Raw genomic sequence first — 19,591 nt, 5'->3', positions numbered from 1 at the left:
TGCTGTAAAAGCTGTGCTGCCCGATATTCAAACCAGCTACATTTTCAGGTTAGTTACCAAGCTGGGGGTGAGGCACTGTCTCCTAATTTCAGCTGTGAATTCAGAGCAACCGCTGACCTTTATAAATGGAGATCACAGGATCGGCATAAATGGCAAGCAGCTGCAGCGTAGCATATGACTATGGTCATTGTCCTCCCTGAATTACTACATTTCTTATTTTAACAACTTTGCTAGTACAAAAAAGACCCATCATACAGTCGCTCCTCTCTTACACAAGGAAATCCATTGTTGTTTCAGTAGTTTGGGAAAATTCATCTGTTGCTAGCACATTATGGTAACGTAACTTCTCTGTTTAGGTGCATTGCAAAATGGTTTCCATAGGCTGTGGATCTTCTGTTCCAGTTTGGTTTTGCAAAGAGAGGGTGGAGGTATTTCCGCTAAAATTGTTCTTAAAATGCAGGAACTTTGGAATTGATTTTGGGGTTTCTTGGATAACCTTCTCAAAAATGTTTTTTATGCTAGATGAAATGATTTACAAAAATGAAAATTGCTGAAGTGAGAAGGAAGATGTGTTGTTTCCCCCTTTAACACTGTTAGATATATGAGGGAGAAAAATTACTGCAGCTGGCACACATTCTCGGATTCATTAGTAGAGTGAAGACTCATCACTGGATGAAGTATTTCACTCTCAGCCATGCAATGTTTCTCTGTGTTACAAAATAACTTGAAAATTGAGTGCAAAAAGGAATCGGTGCAAATCAATTTCCTGCTGTTTTAGGTGGTAAATGTGTTTGTTCTGTCTGTTCTAGACTTTCAACGCTCAGTACCTTAAGCAGCCAGAAATCATTGTTAAAAGCCTTGGACGGGTTCTTCAGTTGCCAATAACCTGATGGTTGTGCTATGAGAAGCAGCGTTCGCACTCCTGTTTGGTTTGTTACGTACAGTGAGCAGGGGAGGCGACAGTACGAGGTTTGAGAATTGTGTGTTTGGCAGATTATAGAGCTAATCCATTTGTTTGAAGTGGAAAGCCTGGGCGCGTGGTAGGGATCAGGAAAGCAGGTGGGACTTTCCAAGGCTCCTGAATGCTGAAAGAGAAGCAGGAATATACAAACGGAGGAAGCAGAGATTCTGTTTTGTTTATTTTTGCCCTTTAAATTCAGTGTGTCTTGCTGTTGCTGGGAAGAAGGAGGCAGTCTTCAAAAGGGCCTCTCCTCTGCTGTTTTCCTATGGCAGAAAGGCTGGCAATGGCACCGTTACGGAAGAAACTGGATAGGAAAGGTGCTGGTCTAGTGGATGACGTACCAGAAGAATTTAGAATCCTGTTCATTGGACTTGCTTAAGTCACTTACTGTAGGCTGGGCCTCGTGCCTTTTTATCACAGATGTGGCTATGGCATCTCCATATGGGCTGGAGGGATAAAATTAAACTAAAAGGATGCCTATAATGGATAACAGTCGTATAGCTATAGTTGCTGAGAAGGTATAGCAAACTTTGTGCATCTGATGTGTGTCCCAAGGTGTTCATGTCATCTCAACTCTCAGCTCCTCATCTTTGAAGAAGATGGATTCCTGGATTTTTACTTCTTACTATGGTACATGGCATGATTTACACATAATTCTCTTGACTGCCTTGTTTTCATTGCTACATGTCCTCTGCTCAGCTCACGTGCTGGTGTCAGAAAACTCTAGCCAGTTCTACCTCGAGCAGGATGTTAAGGATACTTCCAAGTGTACTCTGACCTTCCTTCTTGGGTACCACATGTACCCAGAGGTTTCCAACCCTCCTACTAAAAATAACATCATAGCTTATTCCAGTTACAAAAAAGGCTTGTGTGGCTAAGCTTCATATAAAGATCCGCTTTCCAAGTATCCCTTTCTCTTTGTGCCAGCCTGTGTGATCTTTGGCTGAACTGCCTTGCAGAAGGCGGCAATAAACTTTTGAGGCAGCAAATTTTCATCTCTAGTTTGCCTGGCTGCAGGCTCCAGACTTCAGTGCCTGAGCTAGAAATAGCTTGTAGATCTGATCTGGAGGGCAGGTGGGAGTCTCTGCAGAGATCTGTGGGCCATATGGATATTCCAGTTCTGCACAGAGTGAATGGCTCACGGTGGCTTCAGGCAACTCACGTGATGTCCTTGCGCTTCAGTAAGTCCACCTGGAGTTCCTGGCTGAAAATTAATTGCTGTCTGCTCAAAGATGTCTTGGCTTAATAATTTCTAGGAAGGAAATGGGATGTGCTCAAACATACATCAACCCTGCTGTGCAGAACCTTGATGGTTTATAGAAAACTCTTCCTCATGCATTGTATTTTCTATATGGTAGTTGAATATAACCCAGTGTAAGCAAAAAGCCCAAACACAAAGCTTCTTCAAAGAGCATGTGTTGGTATAGGTATTTCTGTTAATAAAAGAGGTCATCTGCTCTGGAGCCGAGTAAAGATGAATGGCTTAATCTTTCCTGAACATAAAATAAATGCTAATTTATCTAGGTTTTCAGGGTTTATAGGGAAAATGGAGCTAGATGTTGGAGTAAGCAAAACATAGATAGCACTGTTCCTATGGCACCTAAGAAAGTGTATGCTGTCTACTTTGAGAAACGATATGGCACTGAAGTAAATGAGCGTTAAACCAAAATTTACATTTCTATATGTGGGTGGAAACTTACAAGTTTAAAATGTTGCAGTAATGGGAAGTTTTGCATGAAGTTTTTACAACTTTTTGTTTCCTTCAGCTCTCCCCCCTATTACACTCACCTAGGTATTTATAAAGATGCCATTTTACTTGATGCTCTTGGTGTTTCCTTCACTTTCTGTTGACGCTAGTGAATATTGAGTGTACCGAATTAAGGTTTTGATGTGTAGGTGGAAGTAATTATCAAAGTATGTTGTAGGGCAGGTTAAGAGAAGGAAAACTTGTCTTCCTTGAATGAGTAACTGGCTTGTCTTCTGCTCCATTTATCATCTTTCATTTTCTGTTAGGTGTTAGAGGAGTAACATCACCTCCACGGTTAGAGTCAGCACCTATGGGCTTGTTACGGCAGGGCTGGCTTCTTAGTTTTCTGCTTCTTTCACTGCACAGGAACGAATGAAATTGAATCCCCACGTGACTCCTGTGTTGTAACTGGGCAGTTACACAACATGTTAAATGGTGTTGAATGGTGATGGTGTGTTAGAACAAGCTCTGTTGTGGTCTTCTACTCGGTCCTTAATTGTTGGTGATTAAAATGTCAGTCATGTCTGTAAGCAGACAGACTGTTTGCTCTGCGTTGACTGCTGGTGATTAAGACGTCCGTGCCCGCTGTACGCAGCCGGGCTGCTGTGCAGCATGCCCTCCCTGGCTGCCTCGTGGCTTCCCAGCAAGCCTGCGTCTGCAGGTCTCGCAGCGTTTCCTGAAGATGAGGTAGAAGAGCATGGCACTACATACGCAAAATGATTTACTCAGAAAAACAGGTTGTGTGCTTGGGATACAGTCCTCATCTCGTGCTCTGTCGGTTTGGTGCTACCTCACTTAGGGCGTTTACTGCTTTGTTGTATTAGTACAGTAAGTGATGCAACTTTGGCAAAAGCTTGGATAATTATTTAAAACTTTGATGTACATGCTGTACTTGGTTTTCCAGCAGCTTAAACGCCTGTCAACAAGTGTTTTCTTCTCTAGGGATGGATGAATGAAATTTATAATTATGATCCAGAAACATACCATGCTACGTTGACTCACTCTGTCTATGTGCGACTCGAAGGAAGCACCTTAAGACTTTCAAAACCTAATAAAAATATTTCTAGAAGGGCTGTGTACAATGAGCCAAAGCCTGAAGTCACGTACGTCAGCCAGAAAATTTATGAGCTTACAGAGAGCAAGGTGAGTGTGCCTTACTTATGTCTGATTTTAACAAAGAATACTTTGAAATGTTTGGTTTTTCTTTTTAAACTTCGAAAATTCTTTTCACTCCTCTAGATTCATGTGCTGTCATTCTGTAAACAAAACTGTTGTCGTGACTAATTTGCAAAAGATTGTGCTGGGGAGGAAGACTGAACAGATTTAGAGAAAAATACATATTTACACAGTAAAGGAAAAGCATGATTTTCCTCTGTCAGTTCAAAGCAGAAGTTAACACGTGGGACTTTAGAGAATTGTTGCCTATACATTAGATTACCGCATGACTGTTCTGAAGCTTACACCAAAATGCATCATCTCAGGTGGTTGTCTCTATCCAAAGGCCGTTCAGACAACACTTGCATTTCACTTGAAGGAGGGAAGTACGTTGTATATGGATGTAAAAGAGGACAGCAAGAGGTGACTGGAACAGACACGACTTGCTCTTGGTACCCACTGTCTAGGGAAGGAGATTGGGATTTTTGCAGTTGGAACAGTGAATCAAGAATGATGCTGGAAACAGGTTTCCATGTTATTTGCCTCCCTCAAATCTGTGAAGTTACCATGTGAAGTTGATTCCATTGGCATTTTACTAAGTAATACATCAATATCCCATCATTAAAAGAATGTTTTTTTTTTATGTGCTGCATCAGTAGAGGGCCTTGGCAGTACAGCTGTAGGAGGAAACTACCAATTGACTGTGGAAGTTGGGGGAGAGAGGGACCAAGGCGACAGTCAGGAAAACCTCCCTTTGTATCCCTGAATCGTATGGGAAAGGAGCTTGCTGTCAGCTCTGCTTTCCATTAAAAGAAGATGGTGAGAAAGATAAAACAAAAAATTAGATTGCTGCCTACTGCAGATTTGTTTTCCCGTAACGAAGACAAGCAAAGCTGTCACATGCTAGAAGAGCACTTGACTGACAGTTGTTCTCCATGGTGTCTTAGAAAAATTTCCAGTACTTCCCCTTTCCCCCACCCCCAATTGGTCGCATGGTGCTGGGTTCCCTGCGTGTAATAAGCAAATCATGTCTCTCCAAGGTATTTACCCACAGTTTTTGGAGAACACAGGTAAGTTCAGTCCTTAGATTAGAATTTTTAAGTCTTATTACTCTTCTCATCACTTGCAGTGTTTCAGTTCTCTCTGAATGTACTGGATTTGGAACAGAATTTATAAATAAAGGAATAAAATAACTTTTATTCCTTGATTCTCACATACTTGATGTGACTATTACCAAGTTCAAACACTCAATTTCATGAGGTGGGCCTGAAAAGTTGAGTTTTAAAACTCAGTTTAGATTCTCATTGCCTATTGGCACAGAAATAAGGTTCTTGTTTTTTCTGGTTTTTTCTGCATAACTATGAGAATAAGATCTTTTAAATGAAAACTGAGTTTCCTCACGTGACTGTAGAAGTCTAAGCTGCTTGAATGGTCCTTGTTTTAATTCCAAGGCTATGGCTCGCCAAGGACGTAGTGACAGCAGTGGACCAGACATCAACCAGCTATAAGTTGAGTCAGTTAAACCCAGCAGATCCAATGTAGGATCTGTATCTCTCGTGTTCCTATGTTCTTTGTGTGACTAAAGAAACGTAGAAGATACAACTGAAAAATAAGTTAATTTAACCCTTCAATTTATCCTTCAGATTTCCCTGGTTCCTCAGAGTCTGGCACGAAAACGGATTTGGAATAAGAAGTACCCAATTTGCATTGAACTTGCTAGACAGGATGACTTTATGGCTAAGGCCCAGACTGATAAAGAGAATACAGAGGAAAAGTTATCTGCTGAAAAAGTGGACTTGAACAATGAAGAAGCCAAGAAACCTCAGGATGGAGCAAAGTACACTAGCCAAAAGGATCAAGTGCTTTATCTCTTTGGAAGGACAGGTAGGGAGAAGGAGGAATGGTTCAGAAGGTTTCTTCTCGCATCCAAGCTGAAGTCTGAAGCAAAGAAGCTATCCAGTTTATCTGGGAGCAAGCCAGGTATTCAAATTTTGTATTCTAGTAAAAGCATCTATTAAAAGAAACAAACCATAGTTACGTTTTCCCAGTGGTAGTTATAGCAACTGTGGAGCCATAGTGATCTTTACAGACAAATAATACTGAAGACACTCTTCTGCTCCTTATCTTGGCCTCTCATTCCCACCTTCCTACCCTGCCTTTTCCTCTCTTGGCTGTATGACCTCAACTATTCTTACTATTTTTAGACTTTTATGTGAATACACTATTTTTCAGTGACTGTAACAACTCTGGTAATTTTTGTTAGGATGAATTGTTTAATTGTTGTTTTTTTTTAGTCTGTACTGTTGGAACTGTTGTCAATATTTGCAGTATTAGACTCAGTCCTCTTGTTACCCGTTCTTCTTCCTCTATCCTTCCACTCCAGTGTCCTGTAAAGACTAAAAAGCTCTCTCATGGGTTAATGTCACAAGCAAACACATTTTAGTGTTTAAATAAAAAGTTCTGTGCTAGTAATATATCTGAACTAACAAACATGTTAGTCTACAGTATTGATCAAATGTTTGAAATATTAATTTAAAACCATCCTCTGATATAATTTTAAATCTGAATGACTCATGCTTTTCTGTCTTTATCTTCTGAGAAGCTTTTAAAAAAAAATTGGTTAACATCATTATTTCTGGCACATAACTTCTTGAAATGCAAATGCAAAATTAATGGCTAATTAAAATTCTAATAGTTACATTCTTTTGACAGTCCTTTTAATTGTAACAGCCTATAATTAAATTTTTAAAAAAAGTTTAGTTATAGGTACATTTTAATCACATGACTTTTATTTTAGGCATTCCCCAACAGGGCTGTTGGAAATTCTGCCATATGTTATACGTATGTGAGTGTCCATATTTAAATATGCTATTTGATCAGCTGAGTTTTCCAGTCCCACATCCTGCTGAGTGCTGAATCATACCAAATATTGACTCATTTGGGTTTAGGACCACCTAAGCACACAGTAGTGCAATTTACTTTTACCCTTCAAAATGAGAAAGCACTACTCTGGTCTTTTTTCAGAATAAATTATATTTGCAAGCTAACTTTTCCTTTTAAGTGTTTGATCATACACTGCTATTTGACTGTCAGATTCCTTTTCTGCTAAACAGGTATTATTCCTTTCAATTTAGGTATCTTGCCAACCCACAGTAGAACTGATAGTCAATCTGGAGTTCTCACACACAGCCGAAGCAGCAGCAAGGGAAGTGCAGAAGAAATTGCATCCCAGCCGAAGCACAAGGATCTGGCTGGCAATGTGCGGCAGAAAATGCTTCTGGACTACAGTATTTATATGGCAAAGTGTGTTCCCCAGGAAAAGAAAAGCCCTTCAGGTAGTCCAGTCCTCAGTGCAGATAGCAGCCCTACAGCTGTGAAGAAGGTAATACTTTTCCCCAAAAAGATACATTTGAGGTGGTGATATATTTTATATTGTTAACTACTACTTTAAAGATTAGTTATGTAGAAAGAAAACTTAATTTCTTTAACTAAAGGTTGGACCTAAACTTTTTTTGAAGTCCACATGGGTTTTCATGCTTGCCAGTTCCCTGTTGACCATGATTTCTTCTCACTGTAACATACAAGTTTTTCATTGATTTAGTTTGATTTCTTATCTCCCAAGAATGTCTGTGTTTTTTCTGGCTTTTGTGGTGTCTTGTTCCTGAAAGATTGTACAGCTGAAGGTAATATGGCCGTAGATTTTCTTAATTAGTAATGCATAGGTGTGTCCTAAAAACCATTGGTCCTGAAAGAATTTACATCTTATGCTTAAGATTAAAACAAAGCAACCAAAAAAATAAAACAAAATTCCACAAACCTCACTTCCCAATAGTAGTAAAAAGTTAAATTTTTTGGTGTATATTCTAAAGTAGATTGAACTAAAAGCATGTTTTTGAGGTTTGGCTTGTTTAAACGATTTAAGTGGAATTTTTAGTACTTTATAGTAAAATTGATCTTCATTTTCTGCTGATTGTGGGGATCTAAAGGCTGTCTACCATTCCTGCGTGCATCTGAGCACCTGATTGGGACAGAATTGTCATATAACACAAGTACAAGTTGGATGCTGTTTGTAGCAGTTTTTCAGCACAGATAGTACACTATAAAATCTGTTTTCAGCCCACATTTGGCTTCGCTCATGCACTCTGGATCACATGAAGCAGTGCTTTTTTCCCTGGAACTGAGAACTGGTTTTCTGTTGCGTGTTTCAGAAAGCGCTTAACCTCTTCAGTGCTTCTCAAGAATTTTGTCCTGGCCCTGTTGCCATGCACAGGGTTAGGAATTTGCCTTTAGTATGTATCTGATGTGGTCCTCTGGCTGTGGCTTGGACAACAGTGGGACCATTTTTACTGCAGTGTCCCTGCTGCTTGGGTTGATTTGGGGACAGAAATGGAATTGGTTCTTGTATAGACTACAGCTTGATTTGGACAGTCTTGCTCAGTAAGACATAAAGCATGGATGAATGGATCGTATGGTTTCCATTTTTTAAATATCTTTTAAAGCACTACTAAGTGGCTGATGTGTTAGTATTGTGTAGTACATAGCAGCATAATAGTGAACAATATCTATAGCTCCGACTGATCCTTTGGCTTCTTGGACTGCATTTGAATCACTCTTAATAAACAGACCCTTAATATTAAGTATGACACTCTTAATAAATGGATCCTTAACGTTAAGTATGATTACCGTTAATTTAAAAACTGTAATTCGTGTCATGCATCTTTGTTGCCAGACTTTCATACAATGTCCAGAAAGGAGCAGGAGGCCATGGGATAGCGTGCAAATAAATATACCTTGTGTGCCCCCAGCAAAAAAAGATACTCTAGCCTCTGACAACGCCTGAAGCAGTGATGAATTTGCTGCTGAATCTGGCACGTGTCAGAAATCATTCTATAAATAGATGAACAGCGCTGGCAGGAAACGTGCGTCACAGCAGAAGCTACTAGCCCAGCAGTTCTGCCCGCGTGAGGCTGCAGCCTCTGGGAGCACTCATTGCCAAGAAGTGGTGTTCAGAACTGTAGCATCTACCTGACTCCTCTTGGAAAGCACTCCTTTTCTGCTGGCTTCAGGACTTCTACCTGTAAATAGTGAAAGGCAAATTCTCCTTTCATTGCAGGCAGCTGAGAGACATTAACTGTGTTGTCTTTCCTTCATGGAAACCTCCTGGTTTTAATGAAATATGTGATAGCATGTACACACCCAAAATTATTTCAGCTGCCTTTGCTTTAATGTCTGTGGTCAGTGATGCAACATCTGAACATAGATCTCCAAGTGTTTTGAAACCAAGACATAATCCTCTTGGACTGTAATCAAAACCTTTAATGCAGCACAAGGAACAATATGGTTTCCTGAATCCCATATACAAACACTGGAAGGAAGAATTCGTTTCCCTATACTGCATTTGTTTATCATCTATTTGTGATGTTTCTGAACGGGATTGAAGGATGTAAGATTGGGTCTTGCTTTCCTATTTTTTGATAATACTAAGGAAGAGTAGCTGTTCTTCTAGATCCTACTGGGAAGAGAGAGCGTCTCGGCTACAGACACATTTCTAAGTCTGCTCACTCTGGGCTTACATGCTTTTTCTGTCAGAGGTTAAATTACATACAACTTTCTCATTTCATTGACAGAGGTGAATCAATATCTGTGTGGTCTCATTCACTCTGTTGCATGTCAGGATGATGACCAGCGAGCTCATGTCACGCCAGCTGATGTGGTTGTAAATCTGCTAGCTGTGTGGAGCATTTAGTGTTCTTGGCAAACCTGGGTTCTAACACGGAACTTCTCAGAGTAAATGAGGCCTTTTCTGACCATGTTATAGAGCTGAATAACCTGCTCTGTGTTTTCAGTTACCGGATGCCCATGTGGAAGCTGAAGAAGAAGAACAGGAGGCCTGGGTGAATGCTTTGCTTGGAAGAATATTTTGGGATTTTTTAGGAGAAAAGTATTGGTCTGATCTAGTGTCAAAGAAGATCCAAATGAAACTTAGCAAGATAAAGGTAACTAATCTGGAGACTTACACTACACATTTCTTATGGAGGAAAACAAACATACAGTCTTTAAGCTTTGAAACAGTAGAAGAAACACTTACTTCACAGTTGTATGTAAAAGACAAGTAAGTAAATGTGAAGCAGAGTTCCAGTTCAGCTTTGCTATCCATTTCACAGGAGGCTCTCAACATGTTAGCTTTGCTGCTTCAGTTTCAAGTGAACTACAGCTGGATTAACTACTTGTGTCTGAAGTTTTTATGTAAAAAGTAGAAGTATTATTGTATTTACTTCAGGGATAAATAGAATTGCTTATAAGTTATGAAATCTGCTTTGGGAAATAGTAGATTGCCTTTAAGATGGAGGAGATCGGGAAACCACAATTCTAATGTGCTCCTGTTAGCTTCATATAAACACGGCTTGCAGGAGAGGTCAGTGGGAGTAACAGTCAGGGGAAGAGCTGTTTGTGGGGTGATGGGTTATAATTGTGCATCAACTGCCTGAGCTCAAAGGGTGAAGAGAGGAGTGATGCTTTTGAGTGACTTCTGGGTCTTCCCTTTCCGTTCTGTAAATTCTGAACAGCAGTAGTTAATCACAGGGCTGTTTAGCTCCTGATGTTTGGGGAGGAGTTCGCCTGTTCCTAAAGGCAAAGGGAGATGTAGTCTTGCTGACAAAAGCTGTGAAATTTAGCTGCCAGCACCAGCTGTGAGATAGTATTGCTTGTGCTTTGGGAAATAAGCAGTAACCTAATTCTGCCCTGGCTGTTTCCACAGTTGTGACAGCAGGGTACCCAAACATCTCATTGAAAACAGTTTAAGTGGAAAGACTGGGAATGGGAATGGGTGTATTTTTGATAGGTTAAAGCACTGTCTGTTGACAGGAGATCTAATTGATAGAAATTCTAAATACTTACAGTAAATAGATACCTAAATCATCATGATTCTGTGCCTCTGTTATACTAACATTATGACACAGATTTAAAAGCTAATGTGCTATGAAAGAATTTGCCAAAGATAAAAATAGCCGAGATGTTGATATAACTGCAACTATAAAATATGTAACTGAATTTAAATTCCAAAGCAGTCTTTGATGTTTATTCACAGTAAAATAGAGCTTACACTTAATTCTTGAGCTTTTTACTTTTTTTTTTTTTAACTAAAAAGCATGCTGGAGGTTTAAGATCAGCAGCTGAACTTCAGCATAGTTGTGAAGACATTCCAAGTTCAGATGCTGAATGTCCCCCTAAAATATTATTTTGAAACTGATAACTGCAAAATCCTAGAATGGGAACAAATCTGTGTAATGGTATTTTTGTTCTTTCACTGGTGATTTTTCAGCTCAATCCATTCCTTAAGTTTAATGACCTTTCTTCTCTTAGGAAGCAATGATATTTAGTTTCATAACATGGATTTGATTTTTACATTCTGTTCTTTTAGCTGCCGTACTTCATGAATGAACTAACTTTAACTGAGCTTGACATGGGGATAGCAGTGCCGAAGATCCTTCAAGCCTTCAAACCTTCTGTTGATCACAGAGGTAAAATACGTGCTTCCTCTTCTGGTTTTGCCAGGTTCATGCCTTCGTACCTGTGGAGAACAGAATTTTGATCTGTTAATCTTATGGGTGTTTTAATCAGAGGAAGGTATACTTAATAAGGGCTTACTCTGAGGAGCTACTGAGTGGTCTCTATCTCCAATAGTAGTAGCATCAGGCTTGGTATGAACATAATTCTATAGATACGGAAATACGATCGTGTCTTTCACTTGGCAAGAATTACTGAACAGAAACTACAATTTGCATGCGACAGAGATGCAGACCTGTATCTCGTACTGTGTCATGGACTACAGAGAGCAACGTACATCTGCTCAAGACAGATCTGATTCTGTACCATAGCAGAAAACAGATATGTCTCTCTTCAAGAGAAGTTGCCCTGTTCTGAAAACAGTGATTAGGAAAATACAGTTTTAAAACTCAGAAAACAAGAATACAGTGTTGCTTTGAAAAGAAACTTCAAAAATACAGCATCATTTTATGTCTTTAGTATTAAATACGGAATTTTTTCTGAGCTGAATGACTTTCATACTACAGCTTTATGAATCAGAACTGTTTTTCTTTGCTGTTTCTGGCTTGCCTTTGGTCACAGGAGTACATTTGAGGATACTCTTGTCACTTAAGTAGTTTTACAAAAGGACAAACTTGGGTTAAAGTTTTTTAGCTTAAGTATTTGTTCTACGTGCTGAGGAGAGGTAGATGCCATCTTTCTAAGACATGTAATCAGAGCAGTTTTAAATTGTTTCTGAGTGTATTAAGGGTTTCTTAACTTGTCTCCTCTCACTCCATTCATTCCTTTAGTTACCATGTTGTTTCAGTGGGCTGGAGAAGTGAAAGACAATTACTTAACACAAGGTGGAGAAGTTTCTAATTGGTCTAAAGGGAGATATTTCCTTGGAGGACCTGTTGTTGTGCAGCTATGGATTGCATGGCAAACGACTTATTTTTGTTTTAAACTGCTATTCATTCATTCACTTTATTCTTCGATGAAGGTATCAAAATAATTTCTAGATGATGCTAAAACCAATAAACTGGTAGTGAGATGGTAGGAATTTAATTACAGGCCAGTGATGAGCCGAACTGCAACAAGTCTCAGTAGCATATTTAGAACAGTAACAACAAATGTGGTCAGAGCAAAGTTTGAACAGATAACTAGCTGAAAATCGTAAGAGGATTAATCTTCACTAGCTCTCCTGTGCAGTGTTTCTAAGTGAGGAACAGACTATTGTGTTTCTTTACATCTTCTCAGAGCACGAGGGTATTGAACACACAGCAGGTATACAGTACCATGTCCTTTGTTGCAGTGCTGGTTGGAGGAGATTGCAGTGCTGAACTGGGTGGGTTTGAGCGGGGGTTCTGTTCACTGGGGTTGTTTGTGTTCTCAAGATCTTGGTTCCGCTCACTGTTCTTAAAGGTCAAGCAACAGTGGCTCCCCAGGATATGGAAGTTGTGATAGAATTCAGCAGTGCACAGTATTAGATAATGAGCCAGTTTCTGCTCAGAAGCAATTTAGACTTCATCTTTGCTCATATTACATAGTTTGGACCTGGTCTTTTGAAGGTTTTTAAGGTTTAACTGTAGTTTTGATGCCAGTTTGATGTAGTTTGTCTGCCACTCTTACTACCATGCTCTTCTCCAACTCAGATGAACAGTTATTATCAGACTTTTGTGAGAATACCAGACGCATGAAATTTTGGAGTAAATAAATAAACTTTATCACTAGTATTAAAAATGTTGTCCCACTCAAACCACTCATTGAAAACCTAAGAATGTTAGTAATCTCTAACCTTGCCCTCATAAAAGTGTAAACAAAACAGACTTTGGGGAATTATTAAAATTCTCTTGGACGAACATAACATGTTAACTAATGCTGCCTGTTGTATCCAACTATTGTTTGCCCTTATCTCACTTGAGACTTGCAACTCTGGGGAAAAGCCTTATCTATAAAACACTGGGTACTTCGCTCTCAACTTCTTGAAAGTATGTTTTTCACGGAGCTTTATAAACAAAGTAAGTTGTTGCCATGAGGAACAAAAACTGTCTTTTAAGAGAAATAAAAATTGAATAGCTAGCATAAGCTCATGTGCAGTCAGTATTTGGGTACTAAAACATATTGCTGCTTCTTGTCATATGCTTCCTGCCTGGGACAGCAGGTTCTCCACAGTACTTAGGACATCCTCTGCTGTTCCCAGTAGCAAAGTGGCTTCACTGTTGGTAGAAATTTTATATTGAGTTACAGAAAACAAAGTGAAAATTTCTTAAAATCGTTACATGTATGATGCTTGCTAGGTGGTTTGGTGGTTTGTTTTTAAATGAACTTATGCTTTGAGGTTCTTGTCAGAGTGTTTCCTTTTGCCTAGATTGAAACATTTTTTGAATTCCTTTCTCAGTTCTCATAACATTAGTTGTAACTGAAGACTGTGTTTCTGAGTCATGAGATGGGATTTAGGATACTTGCTGAACACTTGGCTTCAATTAGTTGCCGACAACAGCAGTGAGAACAACTTGTTCAGTTAAACTGCGAGAAGCAAACATTTATGGTGGAATTTGTAATCCTTGTAACTTCTTTCATATTGTTGAATGACATGTGAACTCTTAGTATTTGAGTTTTTAAGAGTTTGCAGTTAATAATTGCTGAAATAAGTTATTTTGCTATTGTACTTAAAAGGACATAAATGAATAATGATAATTGGGAATGCTTGTTTTCTTAGGGATAAATGTATTTGTTGGTAAGTTGACCTATGAATAAACCACACATGGGGGGGAAAAAAAAAATACTAAAGCTTCAGGCTAGTATCCAGAATGAACACTTTAAAGAATTTATTTTTCTAAACTGAGACAATCAGTCATTTGAGGCAGCCTTTTGTGAGGCTTTAAAATGCAGTTACTAATTCTGATAGGCTTTGTTTCATCCATACTTTTTTACCAGTGCTTGATTATGAGGAAAAGATTTTTTTATTATATGGCTCCTCTAAGTAACTAAGTTTGTTAACAGACTATGTTAGGAAAAAAAAAAAAAATCTTGTTTCTGTTAATACAGTCCCATTTGGGTGACAGCATATGCTGTAGTATTTACTGTACTTCTGTCAAGGCTAAGGAACCAGATAACTCTGAATAAATTATACAATTGGCCCAATTCTTCACCCCCTCTCCTTTTCCTACCTCCCTTTTTCCCTCCAGAAAATGCATATGAACAACTTCTAGCCAAGAGGAATTTTCCCTCTTGGTAATGACATCTTTTGCTTAATTTGATCTACTGTTAAAACAATATTGATGCTTGAAGCATGCTGATTCATTAGTTATCCAAAAGGTCTGTTTAGCTGTTTTCTTTCCGATTATCCTACTACTGCTTCATTTACTGTAAAGAGGAAAAAGTCTGTATAAGCTTGTGTTTGAGTTCTTTTGTTTTAGAACAGCATTAGAAAAACTGTAGTATGGAAAAGAGTAATTTGGGCTAGTAAAGAAGCATCTTGCCTTCAGTACTGCTTCCACCATGTAATCTCACAGTGTATGAATGACCTGGTCTTCGGGAGCTGTGTGTATTTCTGTAAATATAAATGCGTGGGACTGGGGGCAATGCCATTCTTCTGACATGTTTTTGCAGAAAAGAAAACAGTTGTTCTTTAACTGAAAAAGTGTATCTTTTTCTAGATCAATCAAGCCCGAAGAGTAGTTACCATTAATTGCTTCTGAATAAGTAAATAAAAGTAGAATGCATTAGTGGTTGATGTGCCAGATACTGGCAGGGCATATTGTATGCAGCTGCAACATCTGGAAAAGGAAGATGCATAATCTATGCTTAGTGCCATCTGATTTCTAATTTCTGGATCACAAATACCCTACAGCTTTTTTTAATCAGTGGGACTGCAGGCTGTCACTTAAGAGGCAGAACCTAATTTTGCACTTATTCCCAAGACAATTCTTTATGTCACTGCAGTAAGAAAATAGACTGCCCAAACAATAGGATTTAACTTAATACTATATGTCTAGAATTGTTCCAAGTAATGACCCTGTTTGCTCTGAGTCATAAGAATGCTTATAGCTGAGTTAGTGAACTCCTTTGTACTTCTTCGATACTCCATTGTCGAAAAGCAAAAGAGACTGCAGGTTGTGATGTGTGACAAGCAATATTGCTCTGGGGTTTCAAGTTTTGCCTTGTTTGGACAGCATAAGTAATAGAGAGGAGCATCCCCATTACTGTTTGGCTTGGAGCAGTACTGTAAATAGTTTTGAAGTGAATTCCTGATTGTATTCTATTTTCTTTATCTCAATTTTGATCTCTTTAAGCACTTTAGGTGTGCATAAATCACACTTTTTTTGTTGTTGTTTTTCGATCATTAACTGTACTCACTGGTCTGTCTTTCGGTGTGGCTTTGATTCATATCTGAACATTCAACTTTGTTCCATTAAGCTTAATGCGAACAGAAAACTTGCTTTGATTAGTTTTTAATTATTTGCGAATTAATGGCATAATCAGTTGACCAAGAAGTAGTTTTTCTCTTTGGAAGAAGTGTGGTGTATAGACTTCTTAAAATGAGTTTTGGCTTGACATTAAAATAAAGTGATTGTGACTATTCTTAAAAGTGACATCGTTGTTGTTGTTGTTGTTGGTTTTTCTTAATTTCAGGACTTTGGATTGATTTGGAAATGTCCTACAATGGATCTTTTCTAATGACCCTAGAGACAAAGATGAACTTGACCAAACTTGGTAAAGAGCCGCTTGGTGAAGCGCTTAAAGTTGGAGAGATCGGCAAAGAGGGGTAAGGTATTACAATGGTAGAATCAAGAGCTTTCATAGTGAAAAAGTGAGATTTTTGCCTTGTGCATACACAGCTCTGGCTCTGCAATAGATTGGAAGGGGTCAGGGGGGTTGCATATGTGTGAGTGTAGAACATGGTCTTTCTGTGCAATTTTTACATCTGATTACACCATTGATAATTGTCTTAACAAAAGACTTTTGTAGTACTATAATTTAAAAAAAAAATTTAGTAGGATTTTAAAATGTTTTGTGACTAAAATTTAGTTTTGTCTTATGCTTGATTTGGGGTCTTAGCCAGTAAGACTTAAGTATCGGAGATACACACAAGCAGGTACAGAGATAGACACGTGTAACATGCCACTACAGCATGGTACAGCTAGAGTTGTAAACCATGTAATAGTAAAAATCTGTGGAAGGTAAACAGGCTGTAATTGTTACGTAGATACTTTTTCAATAGCTTTACTGCATCATGGGAATAATCACACCCCTACTTTAGTCTCCAGTTTTCCTCACTTCTATTTACCTGCTGTGTCTAAGTGTTATAGATGAACTAATTAGAAAATACACATACTGTAACTTACCTAACTTGTATTTGTGCTTCCCCTGTCGCTTTTATGATGTTTGAATTTCGTTAATCTGTCCATTTGTATTAACCTGATGAGTGACACGTGTCAAATATCCATCCCGTCAGCTGTGGAGTGTTGCTTCCCTTTGTGCTGTATTCTCTTTGTACGTAAGAAATCTGCAGTCCCTGAACAGTAGGTGGTCTCTGATTTAGTGTACAACCACTGCCAACAAATCAAGAAAATATTTTCTAAATCTGGCCATTTGTTTAGATATTAATAAAATGTTGTGGTCTTTCAGAATTAAGATACTAGATGCTTTGTATACTCGTGTCGTAGCTTTGACCATTTACTCTGAGAGATCCTGAAGTAATACTTACAGCAGCACTATATTACAGTGCAGTCATGACAAGAAAATAAATGTGAAAAAACTAATGGCTGAATGATCTCATACACTGGTAGGAATTCAGAGAATTTAAAATTGACCTAGATTCTCGTTGCCACTGCTTGAAATAAATACTTCTGAATTTACATCAGTATAATTGGTAGGTGTGATCGTTGAAAAATCCCTTTAATCTTGTCAGCCCAAAAAATGGGGGGTAGAGAAGGAAATGTCTGTACAAATCAAGTTCTTGTTTTTCTTCCTTATCCCTTCAGGATTTTCTTTGTGTATTTTTATATCTGTCCAGTGCAAGAATGGCCTCAGGAATAATTAGTGAACGCATCGATTTAATATTTAAAAATCAGCTTGATTCTAGCTGAGCACTAGGCCCCCAGCAACGCAAATGTAAATGTCTGTAGCTAAGCAACCCATTACGTGAAGGTAGAACCATTAACTGTATTGCTCCCTGCACATGGCCGAGACGTTTGACATGCTCAGGGCCAGGTATCATGCCGGCTTTGTGTAAAGAGCAGTCTAATGTATTCTAGTTGGAATGAGGGTTTTTTGGTTGCTTTGTTGTTGGTTTTTTTTCTTAAATACAATGGATATTATAAACAAACAAACAAATTAAAGACTCTAAGTATAGAACAGTTTGGTTCTCATCTATGCTTTCCATTGTGTTAGTTAATTTTACTGTTTTTTTTAATTAGGAGTTGACAATCGCTGTAACAAACCAAGCTATTCTGCATGCGCTTGCATCTACCATCGTATGGTCTGTAAGCGATGCATGTTGGTTGCTTACGCTCATTCCTGTCCCTTAAGAGCCTAGAACAATCCACCCCTTGAGATGCAGTAACCACAGTCTCATTTAAGAAAGGCCTCTACTCATCCAGAAAGAGGAGGGTGGGGGAAACAGCACTGAGTTTTAACTGTCCTTGGATATCATCAGTGTAAAGCGAGACAAATGGTTCAATGTTGCAGTTATTCTATCGTTGCTGCTGCATTACTCTTTGAAATAGAAGTGAAGCGTGCTCTTACACAGTTTGATAATGCTGTCTTGCACTCCCAGGAAAATGTAGCTCTCAAAAAAGGGTGGAAAACTATTTAACTGCCAGTTTTATAAAATTAATACAGTAGGAGGTTCTACCATACCAGAGCTTAGGCAAATGCAGGCAGGCTAACCCAAATTTACCGCAGTTTCTTACCCCATCAGTCCTTTTTGCTATGTTGTACCATGTAAAAGCAAACTGACAAGTGGCAATTCATAAAATACTGTGCAATCTGCTCAGGAACAATACTGTAGCCCCAAAGTGTTTTTCTGCCAATGCTTGTGTCGTATAAATGGTCCATTGTATGCAGAGATCCCCTGAAATCTCACTCAAGGTTATTTATTGTTGCTTTGTTTAATGCGAGGAAATCTTGTGGTCTTAGCCAGTCGGTGCATGCTTGTGGAGGCTTTTCAGAGGGTCCCATTACCTAGGCAAATAAAACACCTTCTTGCAAAAAGGTGACACCTTTGAGAGCCTTGAAAATGCACTGGGCATGCTTGGAACTGGGTAGTATGATGTGCACAGGAAAGTGAAGTGAGGTGACACCCAGGTAGATACGTAGTTTGAATCTGACCTAAAAACATGAACTTGGTCACTGAGAGACAGCTCCAGCATTGCTATTTGGGCCAGTGACATGAACCATCCACCACCCGCTAAGTCCTCAGGGAGGGGGTTCAGTTCGATGTGCTGCTTCACTCTTCCGCCGGTACCAAATGCATCTCTGGGTAAGAAGAGGTTTATGATTCTGATTCCATAGCCTGGGTAGCAAATTCTTCAGTGTAGAGAGGTCATGGGATTACTGCTCCAGCTCTTAAATAGGCAGTTAGGAAGGAGTGTTGTGCACCCTGAGCTGTACTTGAACTGTCCTTTTACGTTAGGGCTTCATGCAGCAACTAACAGTTTGTTCTAGGAACAGAATAGCAGGCAGTAGCCTCAGTCCATGCCCTGTGTGAGGTTATTAAATGCTGCAAATAAATTTCCAAGAACATACACACAAAAAGAAAGAAAACGCAGCAATAAACTGTATTCTGAACAAGCAGTAGAATATTACAGTCCTGGGTATAGTCCCTAGGGCTAAAATCATGTACTTTCGAAGCTTGTGTTGTGTAACTATTTCAAGTTCTTGCATTTGGTAGAGATCTGTTAACAGTGAAGCGTATCCTTCCGTAATTTTAATCCGTTTAAAAGATTTGAATTTTTTTCTGTGATTGTCCATAATTAAAGTCTAGGGAACTGTTACTATGGTGTGATATTTTGTACCCTAAGAGCAGCACTTGTTTGATTTTATTACTTCACTTTTTTCCCCCCTTCTCCCCATGACATTCTTCGCCTTATTCCATCTTGGACTCACTTCAGAAAAAAAAACCAAAACAAATCCTTAAATCCTGTAAACATCATTCACTGTGTCAGAGGAGCTTAAAAATTCACAAGCCCGAGGGT

General features: G+C 38.9%; 1 protein-coding gene across 2 annotated transcripts in view; it reads left to right on the top strand.

Annotated features, from left to right (window-relative positions):
- The window catches only part of TEX2 (testis expressed 2), a 29,981-nt gene that overhangs the window by 5,060 nt on the left and 5,330 nt on the right, over window positions 1–19,591 (top strand). The window contains exons 2-7 of one of the 2 annotated variants that reach the window (XM_010286400.1): window positions 3,651–3,851; window positions 5,507–5,843; window positions 6,998–7,245; window positions 9,710–9,859; window positions 11,284–11,383; window positions 16,026–16,158. In XM_010286400.1, the coding sequence (XP_010284702.1) occupies window positions 3,651–3,851; window positions 5,507–5,843; window positions 6,998–7,245; window positions 9,710–9,859; window positions 11,284–11,383; window positions 16,026–16,158 (1,169 nt within the window). Of the gene's footprint in view, window positions 1–3,650; window positions 3,852–5,506; window positions 5,844–6,976; window positions 7,246–9,709; window positions 9,860–11,283; window positions 11,384–16,025; window positions 16,159–19,591 lie in introns of both variants that reach the window. The other variant, XM_010286391.1, reaches the window with a different exon arrangement.

This window comes from Phaethon lepturus, unplaced genomic scaffold (assembly GCF_000687285.1).
Source record: "Phaethon lepturus isolate BGI_N335 unplaced genomic scaffold, ASM68728v1 scaffold670, whole genome shotgun sequence".
Lineage (NCBI taxonomy): Eukaryota > Metazoa > Chordata > Aves > Phaethontiformes > Phaethontidae > Phaethon > Phaethon lepturus.
This window is presented reverse-complemented; position numbering and strand designations above follow the sequence as displayed.